The sequence below is a fragment of the Camelus bactrianus genome, chromosome 7, assembly GCF_048773025.1.
Source record: "Camelus bactrianus isolate YW-2024 breed Bactrian camel chromosome 7, ASM4877302v1, whole genome shotgun sequence".
NCBI classification, from domain to species: Eukaryota; Metazoa; Chordata; class Mammalia; order Artiodactyla; family Camelidae; genus Camelus; species Camelus bactrianus.
In genome coordinates this window covers 9,804,638-9,826,122 of record NC_133545.1, presented here as the reverse complement: position 1 = coordinate 9,826,122, position 21,485 = coordinate 9,804,638, and the positions used below count along the sequence as shown (strand labels likewise).

Sequence of the window (21,485 nt, the reverse complement as noted above, 5' to 3'; positions counted from 1 at the left end):
CGTACTGACTGCTGTACATGCACATTATCCAGCCGTGCTTCAGATATTTTCAACCTCCTTCATATTTTTGTAAATGGCTCTTTCTATATGTTGGGGTATGTCTTTATCCCTCACCCAGGTCACTTACAACTCTGATGACTTCCTGCCTTTACAGAGCCTGAAGTTTAGACAGCAGGGAGGGGTTAGAACATTTTCAGATCCCTTGTGAACATTTTCCCAGCCCTGGCCATGTGTGTGGCCCTCTAGTTACCCAGGAGGATCTTGAAGCTATTCACATCACTCATTTACTAAATCATCTTATTTCAAGTCTTTCCACTCAGGATTTTAAGTTAGTCAGTCTATTGTTACCAAATGCTGTTTCTTGCACTCACATGGCAACAGCTAATATATTTTTTGCTTTTAAATGTTTTCAACACATGGCTTCTGGGTCTCTGCCTCAGCCCTGGCAGAGTTTTGAGTTAAAGTAAAGGCAAGTCCTTTGAGCAGATCCTTCAAGGAGCCACCAGACAGGTCAAATAAAACAACCATTATTATTTGACTGTAAAGTCTCTTCTGCTCCCTCTGGTACTGGGTGTGTACCAGAAATGCACACTGCCTTCTTCAGGGAGGCCCTGGGCTAGGAAGTGTGGGGTGGCATCAGGCAGGGTGAGTTCAATTGCTACAAATCCCTCCCACTGACATTCAGCTTTGTTTGTTTGTTTGTCTTCTATATTAAGCATTCTTCTGGCTGCTCTAGCTTTTGATTAGATTCCAGAATTTCAGAGAAGTGTATTCTGACAGATTTTTCTATTTTATTTGTTGCTTTTATGGAGAGAAATACTTTTTATTTTTCTATTCCATTTTTACCAGTGTTCCTACATGGAGTTAATATTTTCTTGATCTTCTTATTCAGATGTAGTTTTAACCTGTTGGTCTGTAAAGACATTTAATGTCTCAGTTAATGACCACTTTCAATCCCGTACTGTTTTGTTTTGTTTTGTTTTTTAACAGAATCTTTCAGTTTATGTTTGTGACTACGTACTGCACATGGGCCTAATTTATCAGTACAGTGGAGTGACGAACTCTGGGTGGAAAAAAATGGCTAATGAAAGTCAGTAGTTGCACTTTTCCATCAAAATGCATGGAAATTAGAACCTTTTAACTCCCATCAGTCCCTGCCCAACATATATCCTACTGTGACGAATTTTGTTCTGTCTTGTTCTAGGTACCAGATGGCATTGCCAGTATTCTTTGTACAGTCAATATCTACTTAGTTTTACAAATGTATGTGCTTCTGTCATTGATGTTTATCTCTTTTTACAATGTGAACTTCCTTTCTGGGATCATATCGTGTCTGTCTGAAATGAAATCTTAGAATTTCCTTCAGTAATGGTAGTTGAATCCAGACTGTCTCAGTGCATGAATAACTGTCGTTGTTTTTCATAGAAGAGTACAGGGTAGGGTATGTGGTCTCTCATCTTGCCAGAAACTGAAGTCTAAATCTTAATGTTTATAAACAATAGTCTTTATATTTGGATCATTGATTCTTAACTTCCCACTTCAAAAATGGGGAGATTTATTTTCTTAGGATTTCTCAATATTCTCCGCCCATACCAGCTGATTTTTGTTGGTTCGTGTAATACTATTTTTACGTTGTCAAGATTTGTGCAACTTACGTTTGGTTTAGCCACCATCATGCCCACAAGTTTGACTGTTCTTTCTCTAATTGAATGAACTGAATGCTGCATGATAATCCTGTTAGTACTGTTTTTGGGCATATCTGTAATTGCAATTGGCTGAGAGAGAGTTTTTTCAGAAGAATCCCATAGGGGCATACTTTATGAATTCTTGCATGAATCTCAACTACATAGATTGTGTGCATGTATATATAATGAGTATACACCACTGTAGTTATATTACTAAATACATTATAGTAATAGCTTCCACATCCAGCCTGTGGAGCTGTAGCACGGACCTTCTGTCCTTCAGCGACTTTCTCATCATCTCTTCCCACTGCGGTTGAGTAGTGGTCCTTCAGATTAGTCCAACTATATTGTTTTTGAATAATCTAGAGGCTTCGTGTGCAGGCGCTTTCCCTGGAGAAGGCTCTGATATGGACAAAAGAATAAAGGACCTTATGTTACCCGAGAGAGAAAGGCATTCATAGAGTAACCTCTGATACCGGAAATAAGAATTCTGTTAACAGTTGCAGTAAAATCTGCCTTGCTATGTAAGTTTTGCAATATAGTTATTTCTTAGAAACTTCCCTAGGCTGTCATCTAAAGTGGATTTTTTTAAACATTTTTTATGAGTTATAGTCATTTTACAATATACAAAGTCCTACTGTATACCACAGCTAACTATATTCAATACCTTGTAATGGCATGTAATGAAAAAGAATATGAAATATAAATGAGTCACTGTGCTGTGTACCAGAAATGAGCACAACATTGCAAATTGACTATGGGTAAAAGAAAAGAAAATTGATTAAAAAATGCATTGCTAAATAAATAAATAAATAAAGTGAATTTTTTAAAAACATTTTTTATTGATCTATAATCATTTTACAATGTTTTGTCAAATTCCATTGTAGAGCACAATTTTTCAGTTATACATGAACATACATTGTCACATTTTTTTCTCTGTGAGCTACCATAAGATCTTGTATATATTTCCCTGTGCTATACAGTATAATCTTGTTTATCTGTTCTACAATTTTGAAATCCCAGTCTATCCCTTCCCACCCTCTTCCCCCTTGGCAACCACAAGTTTGTATTCTATGTCTATGAGTCTGTTTCTGTTTCGTATTTATGCTTTGTTTTGTTTGTTTGTTTGTTTATTTGTTTTTAGATTCCACATACAAGCGATCTCATATGGTATTTCTCTTCCTCTTTCTGGCTTACTTCACTTAGAATGACATTCTCCAGGAGCATCCATGTTGCTGCAAATGGCATTATGTTGTCAGTTTTTATGGCTGAGTAGTATTCCGTTGTATAAATATACCACCTCTTCTTTATCCAGTCATCTGTTGATGGACATTTAGGCTGTCTCCATGTCTTGGCTATTGTAATAGTGCTGCTTTGAACATTGGGGTGCAGGTGTCGTCCTGAAGTAGGGTTCCTTCCGGATAGAAGCCCAGGGGTGGGATTCCTGGGTCATATGGTAAGTCTATTCCTAGTCTTTTGAGGAATCTCCATACTGTTTTCCACAGTGGCTGCACCAAACTGCATTCCCACCAGCAGTGTAGTAGGGTTCCCCTTTCTCCACAGCCTCTCCAGCATTTGTCATTTGTGGATTTTTGAATGATGGCCATTCTGACTGGTGTGAGGTGATACCTCATTGTACGTTTGATTTGCATTTCTCTGATAATTAGTGATATTGAGCATTTTTTCATGTGCCTATTAATCATTTGTATGTCTTCCTTGGAGAATTGCTTGTTTAGGTCTTTTGCCCATTTTTGGATTGGATTGTTTGGTTGTTTCTTATTGAGTCGTATGAGCTGCTTATATATTCTGGAGATCAAGCCTTTCTCTGTTTCATTTGCAAAAATTTTCTCCCATTCCGTAGGTTGTCTTTTTGTTTTACTTATGGTTTCCTTTGCTGTGCAGAAGCTTGTAAGTTTCATTAGGTCCTGTTTGTTTATTCTTGCTTTTATTTCTATTGCTTGAGTAGACTGTTCTAGAACATTTTTGAGATGTATGTCAGATAATGTTTTGCCTATATTTTCTTCTAGGAGGTTTATTCTATCTTGTCTTATGTTTAAGTCTTTGATCCATTTTGAGTTGATTTTTGTGTATGGTGTAAGGGAGTGTTCTAGCTTCATTGCTTTACATGCTGCTGTCCAGTTTTCCCAACACCATTTGCTGAAGAGACTGTCTTTATTCCATTGTATATTCTTGCCTCCTTTGTTGAAGCTTAATTGACCAAAAGTTTGTGGGTTCATTTCTGGGCTCTCTATTCTGTTCCATTGGTCTATATGTCTGTTTTGTACCAATACCATGCTGTCTTGATGACTGTAGCTCTATAGTATTGTCTGAAGTCTGGGAGAGTTATTCCTCCAGCCTCTTTCTTTCTCTTCAGTAATGCTTTGGCAATTCTAGGTCTTTGATGGTTCCATATAAATTTTATTATGATTTGTTCTAGTTCTGTGAAATATGTCCTGGGTAATTTGATAGGGATTGCATTAAATCTGTAGATTGCCTTGGGCAGTGTGACCCTTTTAACAATATTGATTCTTCCAATCCAAGAGCATGGGATATCTTTCCATTTTTTAAAGTCTTCTTTAACTTCCTTCATCAATGGTTTATAGTTTTCTGTGTATAATTCTTTCACCTCCTTGGTTAGATTTATTCCCAGGTATTTTATTACTTTGGGTGCTATTTTAAAGAGGATTGTTTCTTTACTTTCTTTTTCTATTGATTCATTGTTAGTGTAAAGAAATGCAACTGATTTTGGAACATTAATCTTTTAACCTGCTACCTTGCTGAATTCTTTGATCAGCTCTAGTAGTTTTTGTGTGGAAAGTGGATTATTGATGAGACTCAGGATTACTGTTTTGATAGAGATACTTGCCCTACCACAACGTAGTATATAATGAGTCCCAGTCCCACTGCTCAGAGTTGGAGAAAGAGCTTAAAGTTTCCCAGCTCAGTTACAGGGCTGACTGGGTAGAGAACCACATATGCCCATCACTCAAACCTTTGAGCTGCTATTGTTTTAATGCCTTTATTGGAAAGGAGAAAATTTATTTAGGCAATCTGAAAATATATAGGTAGGCAGAAGGGAAGGAAGGAGGGAAGGAAGACAGGAAGAAAGAAAGTAGATAGATTTGACCGAGAATTTTCATGTCCTGGCATTTAGTGTAAGAAAATAATAAAATATTATGCAAAAATATACATGTAAAATTTAGTCACTGTAGAACTGTGTAGCACCAACCTCGTTAGAAGGTCATGTATAAAATATTCATGTGCAAAAAATAGTGTGCATATGTTTAATGTATGTTGCAGAGAAGTACTTGAAAAGGAAAATGTACATGATATTATTCTAAATAAAATGAATAGAGAAAACACTGTTTATATTATATAATTTTAATAATGTATATGAAAATATTTGTACAGTGAATAATGGAAAACTATATACACAAATTATTAACAATGCAAACATTTGGCTGAATGTGTCACATATGTATTATCTCTTTAATGATTTATCAATTTCATGTTTTTCTAAAACTATTGAGAAAACTTGATGTAAAAGTTAGATATGATGTAGATGCCACTTTATGAACACAATGCACCAGATTATTGAAATTTTGATATATAAGTCTAAAATTTCCAAGAGACTATAATTGTCCAAATACTAAGAAAAACAAAGAAACAAAGTAAGCTGGATAATTAATGAAGATTTTTGGGATTCTAAATCTACTTTTTCCAAAAAAACTACTATGTAATATTGAGAATATTTGATTTGATAGTAACGTTAACCTAGTAAAATAGATTTGGCTCTCCAAAAGAAGTCAGTATAGATGTATTAGGATTAAATGGGTAAAGAATCCATTATCTCTTTAACAATTTATATGCTGTCCCAAATTATATACTACCCTATTAATTGAAGATATCAAATTTGCAATAATTATGATTAAAAAATTGTTTAATACCTAATAAACAGATATTACTTTGAAAGGGAACAGATATTTTAGTGAAATAACTGATTCCAAGCTGAAGTGGGAGATCTTGAAGGTAAGTATAAGACAATTTGTTAAGCCAGAAAGAAGAAAGTACTTAAAAATGACAGATTAAGAATTTTCTAATGGAAATATCTTGGAGACACAACCTTAGCCAATGATATACATTAACACCATCCATACCGGGACAAATTAACATTATCTGTGTATTAATGGAAGGCATTAAGAAGGACTCTTTTTTTTTTTGCCAAAAATGTTTAATATGAACTAAAACGTGGACAATCAATGCAAAACCCCAATGAGGGACATGATACAAAGCAAGAACTCGTACTCTTCAAAAATATCAGCAAAACGGCAAGAAAGGCTAAGCAATTATTTAAACTTAGAGAAAATGAGTATTATATGTGATATTGAACTTGAACCTTAGACTTCACAAGCAGAAAATGGTGTATTTAGACTAGTGAATCATGTTAATGTTACATCTCTCGATTTTGGTAATTATACTGAGAACAGATTAGTGAATATCCTTGTTACTGTGGGAAAAATCAAAAGAATTTAGGAATAAACTACCAGTATGTGAATATGGTTGCACTTGGTTATTATGCAGTCTACAGAAAATATGATGGACGTATTTAGAAAATAATAAGGCAAATATGAAAAATAAGTTGGTAAAATGTATATACTAGTATGGTTTATAATTCTGACATTTATCTCAAAAGTTGAATTACTTCTCAAGAAAAGGTAAAAAAAAAAAAAGGCAAAGAAATATTGGCCAAAAAAAATACTCAGTGTATTAGGGACAAGAACACAAACTTCCTCTGATTCACCCCAAATAAATAACTCTACTTTTCATTGATGTCTGCCTCTGACCTTTCCATCACACTTCAGTTCTTTACAGACTGTCGTTAGGAATGGAGGGCAACCAGTCATGGATCGCAGAATTCATCCTGGTGGGATTCCAGCTCAGTGAAGAGATGGAATTGCTCCTCTTTGTTATCTTCTCCCTGTTATATACCTTCAACCTGCTGGCAAATGGCATGATCTTGGGACTCATTTGCCTGGACCCCAGACTGCACACCCCCATGTACTACTTCCTTTCTCATCTGGCCATCATTGACATGTCCTATGCTTCCAGCAATTTGCCCAATTTGCTGGCAAATTTAGTGAAACACAGAAAAACGATCTCCTTTGTCTTATGCATAATGCAGATGATTTTTAATTTGAATTTTGCTTCTATAGAGTGCCTGATTTTGGTGGTGATGTCCTATGACAGGTACGTGGCGATCTGCCATCCCCTCCAGTACACTGTCATCATGAACTGGAGAGTGTGCACGGTCCTGGCCGTCGCTTCCTGGGCATGTGCATTTTCCATGGCCCTAGTACAAGTAAGTCTCTTTCTAAGATTGCCCTTCTGTGGGCCCCAGAAGGTGAACCACTTCTTTTGTGAAATTCAGTCTGTCCTCAAAGTGACCTGTGGTGAAATCTGGATCAATGACATCTTCCTCTTTGCTGAAGGTGTGTTTATCTTAGTTGGGCCCCTTTCCCTGATGCTGGTGTCCTATGTGCACATCCTCTGGGCCATCCTGAAGATCCAGTCCAAGGAGGGCCGCAAGAAAGCCTTTTCTACCTGCTCCTCCCACCTCTGTGTGGTGGGGTTCTACTTTGGCATAGCCATGGTGGTTTACTTGGTCCCAGAGAGTAGTCAACGAGATGAGCAGAAGAAAATCCTTTTCCTGTTTTACACCCTCTTCAACCCACTGCTGAACCCCCTTGTCTACAGTCTAAGGAATGCTCAAGTGAAGGCTGCCTTCCACAGAGTATTCCATAAACAGAGGACAATGTGAAGGAGGGTAAAATTTTGGTCCAGTGGACTTTTCCCCTTAGGAGATGTGACTGCTGCTGTAAAAAATCAAGAAAACTCCCCAGGAAGAAGCATGATTTAATTACCCAAGAGAACATGAACATGATGGCAGAATATGAATCCCTAAGCCATCATTCCTCAGTGGAGACAATATATAGGCCAGATTTCCTTTGTGGAAACAGAAGGAGTCAATAGGTTGCAGCACCTCAGACAAGCACAAAGGCAAGAAGAGATACAGTAAGGTTTTAGACATTTTGATGGCATTTTACCTGCCCATAACTACTTCCCTTCCCTGGCCCAGTATGTCAGGATCAGAAGAAACTTCCCAAATCTCAACTCTCCCCCAAGAGGGAAAGAGAAGAATGGACCATGCATACTACTTGGTAGGTTTTCAGAGAGTGTTGTTTCCCTTTCCTGACTCAGCACTGATGGACATGGCAGTTTTTTAGTTCCTTATTGGGGCCACTGATAAAAAGGGCAACCAATCAAAGTTTGCACAGCTGTATAGGAGTGTAGAACATCAAAGAAACACCAGGGGGAGCAAGTCTTCACAGGCTTCAGAAAAAAACAAACAAACAAACAAAAAATCAGGGCAACCTCTTTTACCAGGAAAATATACGCACTGTCTCAGAGAAACTACATCCCCAGACAAGCTTGGCGAGATCCTCAGAATCTCTAGCAGGGCTAATTGCTAAAGATCTTCACAAACTCAATCAGTAAAAACTTGGAGAAGTAACTGTTTTTCCAAAAGCCCAAATCTCAAAGTTCACAAGATATACAGTGAAACAGGGACCTATCAAAGGAACAAAATAAATCTCAAGAAACTATCCTAAGGAAATGTAGATTTATGAGTTACCTTGCAAAGAAACCAATATAATCATCTGAACAATGTTTAGTAATTGAAAAGAATACAGATGACAACTAAACAAAATGAGGAACATGATACATGAAGAAAATGAAAATATCAGAGATAAAAACTAAAAAAAAAAAAAAGCCAAACAGAAATTCTGAAACTGAATTGAGCAATTCACTAGAGAGGCTCAAGAGCAGAAATTAGGAACTAGCTGGAAACAGATGAAAATAAAACACAACATACCAGAAAAGGGATGCTTCCAAAGCAGTACTGAGAAGTTAATTTACAGTAGCAAATGCATGCATTTAAAAAGAGAAAAGATTGCAAATCAACAATGTCACTTTACATTTGAACCAGAAATAGAAGTTGACAGAAGAAAGGAAGTAATAAATACTAGAACATATATAAGCAAAGTAGAGAATAGGATAAACAGTCAATTGGTAGAAAAAAATCAGTGAAACCAAGAATTGGTTTTCTGAGAAATTCAAAATATTAGCAAACCCTTAGCTAGACTGACAAAGAGATATATTTAGAATATTCAAATTCATAGGAACACAAAGTAGAATTGTAGTTACAAGGGACTAGGAGGGAAGAATGGAGAGTTATTATTAAATTGGTGCAGAATTTCAGTTTGGGATGAAAACATTCTGGAGATGGATGTTGATGATGGTTGCCCAAGTCACCAAACTGTACATTTAAAAATTTCTAGAAAGGCCGGTTCATGATGGCAAAGTATGACCCTGAGCTCATCAACTCCTATGAACACACCAGAGCTACAACTGCATAAGAAGAGCTCTCTTTGAGGGCAAACTGAAGTAGAACAACTCTTGAACAACTCTTGTACAACTGAAGTAGAAGAACAGCTCTTGAACAACTTTTGTATAATGAAAAAAAAAAAAAAAAAAGCACACACCAAACATGTAAGAGGGAAAGAAAAGTGATCTATTGGGGACCACACCCCCAGGGGGCATCCTGGAAGAGGAGGGGGATATGACAAGATGGGGATCCTTCCCAAGGAGCAAGGAGTTCAAGCACCATGTTGGGTATCACATCCCTGGTGTCCAGCACCAGGAAGACAAGCTCCCTTTGCTGGTTTTGTAAACAAGGCTTATGACTTAGAGAACCTCAGGGCTATAGGAAATCTTGACTTCCCTATTAAGGGGTGCACACATGGACTTGACTGCTCCCAATTCCAGTGCAAAGGCAGCAAATTAAAAAGTGCCTTGTGCTCTGGCCAGACTGCCAAAACGACCCCAATCCCTCTGGCTCCATCCCCCGCCCCCACCACCAAACTGGTGGTGCCAATGTGATTCAAGGGAAGCCCCAGCCCATGATAAGCCCTGGATCTAGTCCCCTGGACTCAGCCCCTCCCACCCTTGCTGAGGCAGTTGCTCCTAGTGTGACCCAGAAGAAGCCTCAGCCTGCATCAGACTCCAGCTCTAACCCCACTCACCCTTGGCTTTAGTTCTACCCCAAGCAAGGAGATGGCCCCAGCATGCCCCTTCCCCCGCAAAAAGCCTCAGGCTATACTTGCCTTACATCCAGTTCTCACACAAAGACAATGGGCACGTGGAGACTGCATAAGGATTCTCCTGCACAAGGAAACAACTTCAAGACTGGAGTAGGCATTTATTTTGCCTAATTTCAGAGACAAAGTCAAAGAATATGAGAAGACAAATATGTTCCAAATGAAAGAACATGATAAAAACTAAAAGTAAAACCCTAATGAAATGGAGATAAGTACCTCAGAAAGAGTTCAAAGCAATGGTCATAAAAATGCTCACTGATCTCAGGACTAGAATAGAGGGACACAGTGAGAACTTCAAAAAAGAATTAGAAAATATAAAAAATACAAATCAGAGCTGAAGAATATGGTACCTGATATGAAAAATAGACTAGAAAATATCAACAGCACATTAGGTGATACAGAAAATGCATAAGTGACCTGGAAGACAGAATAGACTCTGGTTGGGAAATCACTCAGTCAGTACAGCAAAGAGAAAAGAAAGTAATGTGGATAGTTTAAGGGCCTCTGAAACAATAATAAGCATTCTAACATTCACATTATAGGGGTCCCAGAAGGAGAAGAGGGAAAGAAAGGAGGAGAAAATGTGTTTGATGATGTAATGGCTGAAAAGTTTCCTAACATAAAAGAAACAGACATCCAGGTTCAGGAAACATAGAGTCCCAAGAAGATGAACTCAAAGAGGTCCACACCAAGACAGATCATAATTAAAATAGCAAAATTTAAAGATAAAAAGAATTTCAAAGGCAACAAGAGAAAAACAGTCACATACAAGGGAACCTCCATAAGACTATCAGCTGATTTTTCAGCAGAAATTTTGCAGGTCAGAGGGAATAGCATGATATATTTAAAGTGCTGAAAGGAAGAACCCGTATTCAATGATACTCTATCCTGGAAGGTTATCATTCAGAAGTGAAGGAAAGAGAGTTTGCCAGACAAGCAGAAACCAAGAGTTCATCACCATTAAACCAACTTTACAAGAAATGTTAAGTGGTCTTCAGGTGAAAAAGAAAGAACCAAACAAGAAGTAAGAAAATATATAAAAGAAAAAAATCTAACTGGTAAAGGTAAATATATAGTAAAGGCAGTGGATCAATCACTTAAGTAAGCTAGTATAAAGGTTGAAAGACAAAAGTTGTAAAATCAATTATAACTAAAATAGTCAGTTGAGGAATACAAATTAAGATGTAAAATATACCCAAACACAACACTTGTGGAAAGGGGAGTAAAAAATCTAGAGCTTTTAAAATGTGTTTGAACTTAAACAGCTATCACTTTAAAAGAAATATATATAGGTCAGTATATATAAACCTCACAGTAAGCACAAACTGAAAACCTACAATTGTTACACACACACACACACACACACACACACACACACACACACCAGAGAGAAAGAAATCCAAACATAACACTAAAAATCATCAAATGGCAAGTGAAGAGATTAGAAGGATAGAAGTGATAAGACCTACAAAAACAATCAGAAAACTAACAAAATGGCAGTAGTTACTTGTCAATAACCACTTTAAATGTAAATGGACTAAATGCTCCAGTCAAAAGACATAGGATGGCTGAATGGGTTTTTAAAAGGCCAATCTATATGCTGCCTATAGGAGACTTGCAACAGAACTAAAGTCACAAAGGGATTGAAAGTGAAGGGATGGAAAAAGATACTCCATGAAAACTGAAATGAAAAGAAGCTGAGGTAGCAATACTCATATCAGACAAAACAGTCTTTTAAAAAAGTGTATAACAAAAGACAAGGGTATTATATAATGATAAAGGAGATGATTTAAGAAGGTGATATAACATTTGTAAACATATATGCAACTAACATAAAAACACCTAAATTTAAAAGCAAATATTAACAGACATAAAGGGAGAAATTGACAGTAATAGAATAATAGCAAGAGCTTTAATATCCCATTTACATCAATAGGTCATCCAGACAGAAATCAACAAAGAAACAAACAATGGCTTCAAATAACATCGTTGGCCGGATGGACTTAACATATCGACAGAACACTCTGTCCAAAAATAGAAGAATACACATTCTTTTCAAGTGTATATGGAACATTCTCCAGGATAGATCACAGGCTAGGCTACAAAACAAGTCTCAGTAATTTTAAGAAGACAGAAATCATCAAGCGTGTTTTCTGACCTACAACAGTATGAAACTAGAAATCAGTTATAGGAAGAACACTAGAAAAAAATACAAACGCAAGGAGACTAACCAACATACTACCACAAAAACCAATGGGTCAATGAAGAGATAAAAGAGGAATCAAAAAAATACCTTGAAATGAATGAAAATAGAAATACAACTATTCAAGATCTATGAAACATAGCAAAAGCAGCTAAAGAGGGAAAGTTATTGCAATATAGAGCTCCCTCAAGAAAAGAAAATTCTCAAACAACCTAATTTCATAACTAAAGAAGTTAGAAAAAAATGAACAAAGACCAAAATTAGTAGAAGGAAGGCAATAATAAAGATCAGAGTGGAAATAGAGACCAAAGAAAACAATAAAAGAGGTCAATTAAACTAAAAGCTGGTTCTTTGAAAAGGTAAACAAAATTAATAAAACTAGCCAGACTCATCATGAAAACAAGAAAGATTGCCTATATAAATAAAATCAGAACTGAAATAGGAAATGTTACAAATGATATCAAAGAAAAAAAATTATAAGAGAATACTATGAACAGTTATACACCAACAAACTGGACAACCTAGAAGAAATGGAAAATTTCTAGAAATGTAATTTTCCAAGCTAAATCAAGAAGAAATAGAACATCTCAAAAGATCAGTTATTAGCAATAAAGTTAAAGCAGTAAATAAAGCACTCAACAAACAAAAATCTAGGACTAAAGAGCTTCACAGGGGAATTCTACCAAACATTTAATGAAGAGTTAACACCTGTTCTTCCCCAACTATTCCAAAAAATTGAAAAGAACAAAACACTTCCAAATTCATTCTACAAAGCCAGCATTGCCCTGATACCAAAATCATACAAACACACTACAAAAAAGAAAATTACAGGCCATTACCCATGGTTAATACAATTTAAATAGATACAAAAACTCTCAACAGAATATTAGCAAACTGAATTCAGTAATACTTTTAAAAGATCATGCATCATGGTCAAGTGGAATTTATTCTAGGAAATCAAGGAGGGTTCAATATCTACAAATCAACATGATACACCACATTAACAAAATGAAGAATAAAATCACATGGTCATCTTAGTAGACTCAGAAAAAGCATGTGACAAAATTCAACATCCATTTATGATCAAAACTCAACAAAGTTGATACAGAGGAAATAGACCTCAGCAAAATAGAGCCATTTATGACAAACCCACAGCTAACATCACAGTCAATGGTTAAAAGCTGAAATCTTTTCCTCTAAGATCAGAACATGACAAGGAAGCCCACTCTCATTATTGCTTTTTAACATAGTATTGGAAGTCCTAGCTGCCACAATCAGAAAAAAATAAATAAAATGCATCAAAACTGGAAAGAAGAAGTAAAACTGTCACTATTTGCAAATGACATGATACTATATGTAGAAAACCCTAAAGACTCCACCAAAAAAACTATTAGAACCAATAAATTAATTTAGTAAATTAAAGTTGCAGGATACAAAATTAATACATAGAAATCTGTTTCATTCCTATACACTAATAATGAGCTATCAGAAATAGAAATTTTAAAAATCCCATTTATGACTGCATCAAAAAGAATAAAATACCTAGGAATAAATTTAGACAAGGAGGTGAAAGAGTGGTACTCCAAAAACTATGAACATTAATAACATAAATTCAACATGATAGAAATAAATGGAAAGGTGTCCCATGTTCATGGTTTAAAAGAATTAATAGTGTTAAAATGTCCATATTACCCAAAGTGATCTACAGATTCAATGCAATCCCTCAAAACATCATGGCATTTTTCACAAAACTAGAACAAATAATCCAAAATTTGTATGGAACCCCTAAAGACCCCAAATAGCCAAAGCAATCTTAAGAATGAAGAACATAACTAAAAATATTACACTCCCTGGCTTCAGATTATACTACAAAGCTTTGGTAATCAAAGCAAATGATACTGGCACAAAAACAGACACACAGATCAATGGGACAGAATAGAGAACCCAGAAATAAACCTATGCACATATGGTCAATTTATCCATGATAAAGGAGGCAAGAATATACAGTAGGGAAAAGACAGTCTCTTTGATCAATGGTGTTGAGAAAACTGGACAGTTCCATGCAAAAGAATCAGACTGGATTGCCTTCTCACACCATATACAAAAATAAACTCAACATGCATTAAATACTTAAATGTGAAACCATAAAACTCCTGGAAGAAAACATAGGCAGTAAGCTCTTTGAAATAGGTCTTAGCAATAGTTTTTGGACCTGTCTCCTTGGGCAATAAAAGTAAAAGGAAGGAAGGAAACAAAAGTAAAAGTAAATAAATGGGACCCAATCAAAATAAAAGGCTTTTACATAGCAAAGGGCATCAAAAAATGAAAAACAACTTATTGAATGGGAGGAGATATTTACAAACAATATTTAAGATAAGGGGTTAATATCCAAAATATATAAAGAACTCATACAGCTTAATATAAAAAATCCAATTAAAACATGAACAGAGGACCTGAATTCTCATTTTTTTCCCAAAGAAAATGTACTGATGGTCAACAGGCCTATAATAAAGACGTTCAACATCATTAATCATCAGGGAAGTGCAAAACAAAACCACAATGAGATGTCACCTCACACCTGTCAGAATGGCTATCACCAAAAAGATAAGGAATAACAAGTGTTGGTGAGGATATGGAGAAAAGGGGACCTTAGTACACTATTGATAGGAGTGTAAATTAGAGCAGCCATCATGGAAAGCAGTATGGAGGTTCCTCAAAAAACTAAAAATAGAACTACCATACAATTCAGCAGTTCCACCATTGAGTAATTTATCCAAAGAGAAGGAAAACACTAATTCAAAAAGATGTGCACCCCAATGTTCATAGCAGTATTATTTACAATAGCCCTGAAATAAAAATAATCTAAGTGTCCATCGACAGATGAATGGATAAAGAAGATATATACATGTATATATGTATATAATGGAAAATTAATCAGCCATAGAAAATGAAATCTTGCCATTTGCAACAATGTGAATGAATCTAGAGATTATGATGATTAGTGAAGTAAGTGGGACAAAGACTCAATGTTTTCTCTTACATGTGGAATCTAAAAAAATGAAATAAATATATATATAAAACAAAACAGAAATGGACTCACAGATACAGGCTAGGGTTGGAGCCAAGTGTGAGGCAGGGCTTCCCTTCTGGTTCCTGGCCATCATCACCCTCCCAGGGGTGGGGTCAAGTCCCAAGTTGCTGGAGCAGAAGCCCTGGGGTTGAGTCTGAGCTGACTCAGTTCCCTTTAAGTGTGTGCTCTTCCTCGTCCCAGCACAGGCACACTTGCCCTAGAGGGGAGCAGTGCTGAAGCAAGAGGGGCTGCTGTGGGTTTTCAGGGGGGATCAGGGCATGGGCTGTGACTATCTGGCCACCGTCAGAAATCCCAACTATCTCTGATGCAGCACCTGTGCAATCACCAGGGATGGCTACCCCCTCCCTCTCAGATGCTGCTCTCAGCACCTAACAGCTAAGCTTCTTCTTGGTCATGGCAGCCCTGGCTCCTGTGTGGAGCTGCAAGTGAAGAAGGCAGTGCTGGAATGTTTCCTTGACCCAGGCTGAGTGGTGCCTGGACAGTCTCTGGAGGCCATTCAGACACCCTTGTGGTTTCAGTCCACCCTCTCTGCCCTGCCTCTTGGGAGCAGCAAGCACTCATGCTCCTCACAAACAGAGTCCAGGCTTCCCATGGGTCCTCCAGCCAGCCAAAGGGGCTTGTCTTCCTTTGCTGGAAGGCAGAGCCCAGTATGTGGCTTTGACGGCTCACTCCCCAGGGAGGGTCTCCACCTGTGTAATCTCCCTTTTCCCCTGACTCCCCTCTCCAGGGTACAGGTCCTGAATGTTTGTTTCTCTTCCCTTCCTGCTTGATTCTGTGTGGGTCTTTCTTAAAACTTTGGTTGTCCAGGAGTCATTCTGCTGGTCTCCAGCTAGTTTTCAGTAAGAATTGATCCACATATAGGTGTATTTTTCATGTGTTTGTTGGGGAGGTGAGTTCTGGATCCTCCTACTCTGCCACCTTGAGTTGAGTCCTCATGGACTTAATTTTTAGTCCAGCTTTAGGTTTATAGAAAATTTGAGTACTAAGCTCAAAGAGTTCCACATACTCCCTCGTCCTTTCCCCATTTCTTATATGATTAACATTTTGCATTATTTGTCATACATCTGTTAAAATTGGGAAGCCAATATTGATATATTATTATCAACAGAAGTTTATAGTTAATATTAGAGGTCACTCTTTGTGTTATATATTCCATCAGTTTTGACGAATGTAGAGTGACATATATCCATGGTATCATACAGAATAGTTTCACTATTGAATATATATGACTGTTTTTGGTCTAAACAGTGAGCAGAAGGAAAGTGAATCATCTCCAGGCTAAAGCAGTTATGAGCAGATAGGCATCTTCATCTGTTTCTCTGCTGTGATCCATCAGGAGAACTTGTGTTCCATTAGACACAAGTAATACACAAGTATTAGACACAAGTATTAGAAGGTAATAGAGGGCTGCCTTGCCCACATTTGAATTTGTCTGAGTGTAAATTATATTTTGCTTTACGAGACATTGAGAGCTCAGGGTGTGTCTGTTGGGTTGTGGCAGCTGGGTATCATGTAGTAGAATTAAAGGGGAGTGTATACAAAGGAGCTGCCATTTGGAAAACTTCAAAAACCTAGCAAGTAAGATACTAAAACAAGGTGTGTCTGACACGTGTCAATTCTTAAAAAAAAATTTTTTTTTATTTTCATGTTTTATTGGAGTATAGTCAGTTACAATGTGTCAATTTCTGGTGTACAGCTGTAGTGTCCCAGTCATGCATATATATACACAAATATTTTTTTTCATTAAAGATTATTGTGCTATATAGAAGAAATTTGTTTTTTAATCTATTTTTATATATAGTGGTTATCATTTGCAAATGTCAGACTCCCAAATTTATCCCTTCCCACCCCCTTTCCCCTGGTAACCATAAGATTGTCTGCAAGTCCATTTTGGTTTTGTAGATTAGTTCATTAGTGCCCTTTTTTTTTTTTTTTAGGTTCCACATATGCATGATATCATATGGTATTTTTCTTTCTCTTTCTGGCTTCACTCAGAATTATGATGTCCAGGTCCATTTATGGTGTTGCAAATGGCATTATTTCTCTCTTTTTTATCGCTGAGTAGTATTCCATTGTATAAATATACCACAACTTCTTTATCTAGTCATCTGTCAATGGACATTTAGGTTGCTTCCATGTCTTGGCTGCTGTATACGGTGCTGCTGTGAACATTGGTCAACCCTTTGAGATTCGAGGGCAGATAAATCAAGGCAGAGGGTAGATTGAGACAAGGTCTCAAGGCTGGTGATTAGGGGAGGATTAAGGTCTGCATGTTGTTAGACTGTCCCAGGTTGGATGTTACAGAAGTGGACACCAGGATGGAGTTTGGCATGCAGGATACTTATTAGGGATCAACACTTGCAGGAGGGAGGGAGAGACAGGAAACCTGCAGTATCAGTGCAACAGAGGCTCATTCAACCCCACAGCCAACTGTGACACACCTATGGCCCATGACTTTCCCCACGTTGGGCCAGAATGGTGGGGTCTCTCAATCCCCTCCACAATCAGTCGTGGGCTGTGGGCAGACCAGAAGCACATGACCTGAGATGGGGCATCACTGCAGTGTAGGCAGCCCTGAGGAGCTGATGGCCGGAGGCTTTCCCCTGGCACTCAGGGCGAAACTGTCCTCCCTTGAAGTCATGGCTTTTCATCTCTACCACACATGTTGAATTCAAGTTTGAGGAGTCTCTATTTTTCTTTTTGTTGTTGTTGTTTTCTTATTTACCATTTATCCAACAATTGTAAGAATAACCCCACAGTAGCAGATTATTCCCAATTTGACTTGGAGGTTTAAAGAGGACACTCATTCCCCAGGGAGGGTCTCCACCTGTGTAAGGAGCCAGCTGCGGGAGCCAGCATCACAGAAGTGCCCTCAGGTGGGACAACTACCAGGGAAGGAGGAACTCAGGTTTACAAAGCCTCAACCACCCAGTCAACCATGTTTCCCACTGGGGATTCTTGCCCAGGTTAAGATTTAAATTAGCTGTTCTGCTTGCTTTTACTTCTTTCTTAACAATAAAATTAAGGGTGTCCTTTGCCTCAGCAATTCCATTCCTAGGACTATATCCTAAGCTTTCAATTTAAAAAAATAGATAGACAGACAGGCAGACACACACACATCACATGCACAAATTTTTAGGGCTGCTATATTTTATTATTTTTTAATTGAAGTATAATTGAATTACAGTGTTGTGTTAATTTCTGGTGTACAGTATAGTGATTCAGTTATACACACACACACACATATATATATATATATATATATATATATTCCTTTTTATAATCATTTTTACCATAGGCTTTTACAAGGTGTTGAATATAGTTCCCTGTGCCAAACCACTAGCCAGGCTCACCAAGAAGAAAAGGGAGAGGATTCAAATAACCAAAATAAGAAATTAAAAAGGAGAAATTAAAATCAATACCACAGAAATACAAAAACACAGTATAAGAGACTACTAGGAACAAGTATATGGCAGCAAATTGGGCAACCTAGAAGAAACAGACAAGTTTCTGGAAATACATTTTTATATATATATATATGCACACACACACATACATACACACACACACACACACATACACACATGCATGTACATTTATTGGCCCATAACACATTGTGGCAAATAAAATGGACATAGTCCATAATCTAATTGTCAGAAAATGAGATTCACTAAGTTACATTGTATCTATGATATGGGAAAAAAAAACCACTCAACTGTTAAATACATGTCATAGGACATTTTTGACTGAGAAAAGGTTCATAAATGTTACTGCCAAAGGAAAAACAAAGGATAGGTATAATATTTGTTTCTTATCATTTAAAAAAGTTCTAATATGTAGCAGGTGAATATATATGCATTACAAAGACTAGATATTCATGTATCAAAATAATTCAGATGCTTCCCTTTAGATCACAGATTTCTTGGTCATTTATATGACATTTTATTTTTCTATTTCTAAAAGGAAGTAGGAAATTGAATGTCGTATCCTTAAATATTACTTGAATCTTATTTCCACTCTGAATCAGCCTTTTGAAACTGTGACCCGTGACCTAAAATTGTCAAGTGTCATCAAATTTTTCATACAGAAATAACAGTAAGTAAAGGTATTGAAGTGAATAATTGAAGTTCTAGAATTGCGAGATTTTAGGCTGAAAGTAAATCACCACTTAATGTAAATACTGTTAAAGTAGTGAAATAATTAGATTCTCTATAGGGAAAGAGAAAAATTGAAGTAGAGGATCTGGACTAAATTACCTGCATCGTTCTACTACCCCACAATATTATTTTATACTATGCTGAATACTTTGTTCATCTTTTAGATGAATGTGGTTTAGAAATATTTGCTATATTAAGACTGAAAATAATTGAAACATAACAGAAAGTAGCATGTATTTCCTCTGAGTTCTTTTGAATTAAATAACTCCAATTTTATTAATTCTTTAGCTCTGAGCTTTCTGTCACCCTTCTGTTCTTGACAGACTTTCTTTAATGAATGGGGGCAACTAAACATGGGTCATAGAATTCTTCTTGATAGGATTCCAGCTCAGTGCAGAGAAGGAAGTGTTCTTCTTCTGGATGTTTGTTATGCCTTCAACCCGCTGGGGAATGGCATGATCTTTGGACTCATCTGTCTGCATCTCAGACTGCACACCCCAATGTACTTCCTCCTCTCACACCTGTTCATCATTGGCATGCCCTGTGCTTCCAACAGTGTCCCCAAGATGCTTGCAAACTTGATGACCCTGAATAGAACCCTTTCCTTTGTTTCATGCATAATATAGATGTTTTTTATTTGACTTTTGCTCACACAGAGGCACCTGATTTTGGTGGTGATATATTTTGATAAGATTTGTGGTGATCTGTCATCCCATACATTACACTGTCATCATGAGCTAGGGAGTGTGCTCGGTCCTGACCATCACTTCCCAGACATGTAGAGCTATTCTGGCTCAGACACGTGCAATTCTCCTCTTAAGGTGGTCCTTCTGTGAGTCGTAGCAAGTGGATCATGTCTCCTTTGAAATCCTAGCTGTCTTCAGACTGGCCTGTGCTGACACTTGGATCAATGAAACTGTCATCTTTGCTGTCTATGTATTTGTCTTAGGTCCTTTTTCTTGGTGCTGATCCCCTATGCTAGCATCCTCTGGACCATCTTGAAGATCCAGTCAGGAGAGGGCTTAAGAAAATCCTTCTTTCACCTGCTCCTCCCACCACCGTGTGGTTGGGCTTTTCTTTGGCACTGCTGTGATGGTCTATGTGGTCCCAGTACCCTCCTCAAAGAAAGAAATAAGAAAATGCTGTTACTGCTTCACAGTCACTTCAATCCAGTGCTGAACCCCCCTATGTACAGCCTCAGGGATGCTGAGGTGAAGGGTGCCTCCTGGAGGGCACTGCAGAAAAGGTCCATGTGAGGGGTAGATAGAACTTTGGGCTAAGTAGAGCCTTTTTCCTTTGAGATATGGTTGGAGGATGACTAAAGGTCAGAAAAATTACCTAACAGCAATGTTTGGTAAGAGAAGTTGAATTGTCCAAGATACTACATGAAAATAGGGAAAATTTTGATGCATAGGGTCATCTCTGGCATTAAGCATTTTTGTTCAGAGATGAGACATCCGGATTATCACTATGCATAATGCTATAAAAATCTAAAGAGTACATTTTTTCAAGAAATAGATTAATATCTTATTTTTAATTCTTTTTGTTGTTTAATTATTGAAACAAATGCCACTACAGTAAGTGACCAATTCAATCATAAGCATTCACATCACCTGATAACAAGCAATATTTTTCAGGGAAATGAACACCCAGAGAGAAAGTTTCTGGCTAAAGAGTAGCTCAATAGAGAAGGGAAGGGTATAGCTCAGTGGTAGAGCACTGTGCTTAGCATGCACAAGGTCTTGCGTTCAATCCCCAGTGCCTCCACTGAGAAATGAATAAATAAGCCTAATTACTTCCCCTCCCCTCCCCGAATAAAATAAATAAATAAATAAATAAGAATTTTTAAAAACAACAGCTCAATACATATAATCATTGCAGAACTAAGTATCTCTACAATACCAATTATGAGTCAAATGAAGAACAGATTGAGACTCACTGTTGGACAGATAATAATTTTCAAGTGCTCTGACAAGAGCTGAAAAATATTTAGTATTGCACAAAAAAAACCCCCACCATCTCACAACTTGTTATAGAAATCTTTCCATTCTTCCTTTACTTCTGCTTTCATTTTTACCTCCCACCTACATTCCCTCTCCTAGTCTCCCATTTATGTTTTGCAATTTGTATAAT

The 21,485-nt window shown here is 37.2% G+C and overlaps 1 protein-coding gene and 1 pseudogene across 1 annotated transcript; both read left to right on the top strand.

The window, feature by feature from the left end:
- The first annotated feature begins 6,399 nt into the window (after positions 1 to 6,399).
- LOC105068019 (olfactory receptor 2A2-like) lies at positions 6,400 to 7,503 on the top strand. Its single transcript, XM_045517866.2, has one exon. It carries the CDS (start codon positions 6,571 to 6,573, stop codon positions 7,501 to 7,503), a length of 933 nt encoding a protein of 310 aa, XP_045373822.2. The 5' UTR covers positions 6,400 to 6,570.
- A 10,142-nt stretch (positions 7,504 to 17,645) lies between these two features.
- LOC105071418 (olfactory receptor 2A2-like) lies at positions 17,646 to 20,608 on the top strand (annotated as a pseudogene).
- Positions 20,609 to 21,485: the final 877 nt, after the last annotated feature.

Bases quoted from the DNA above. Each gene is read 5' to 3' on its own strand.
- LOC105068019 (XM_045517866.2), top strand. From the start codon at position 6,571: ATGGAGGGCAACCAGTCATGGATCGCAGAATTCATCCTGGTGGGATTC.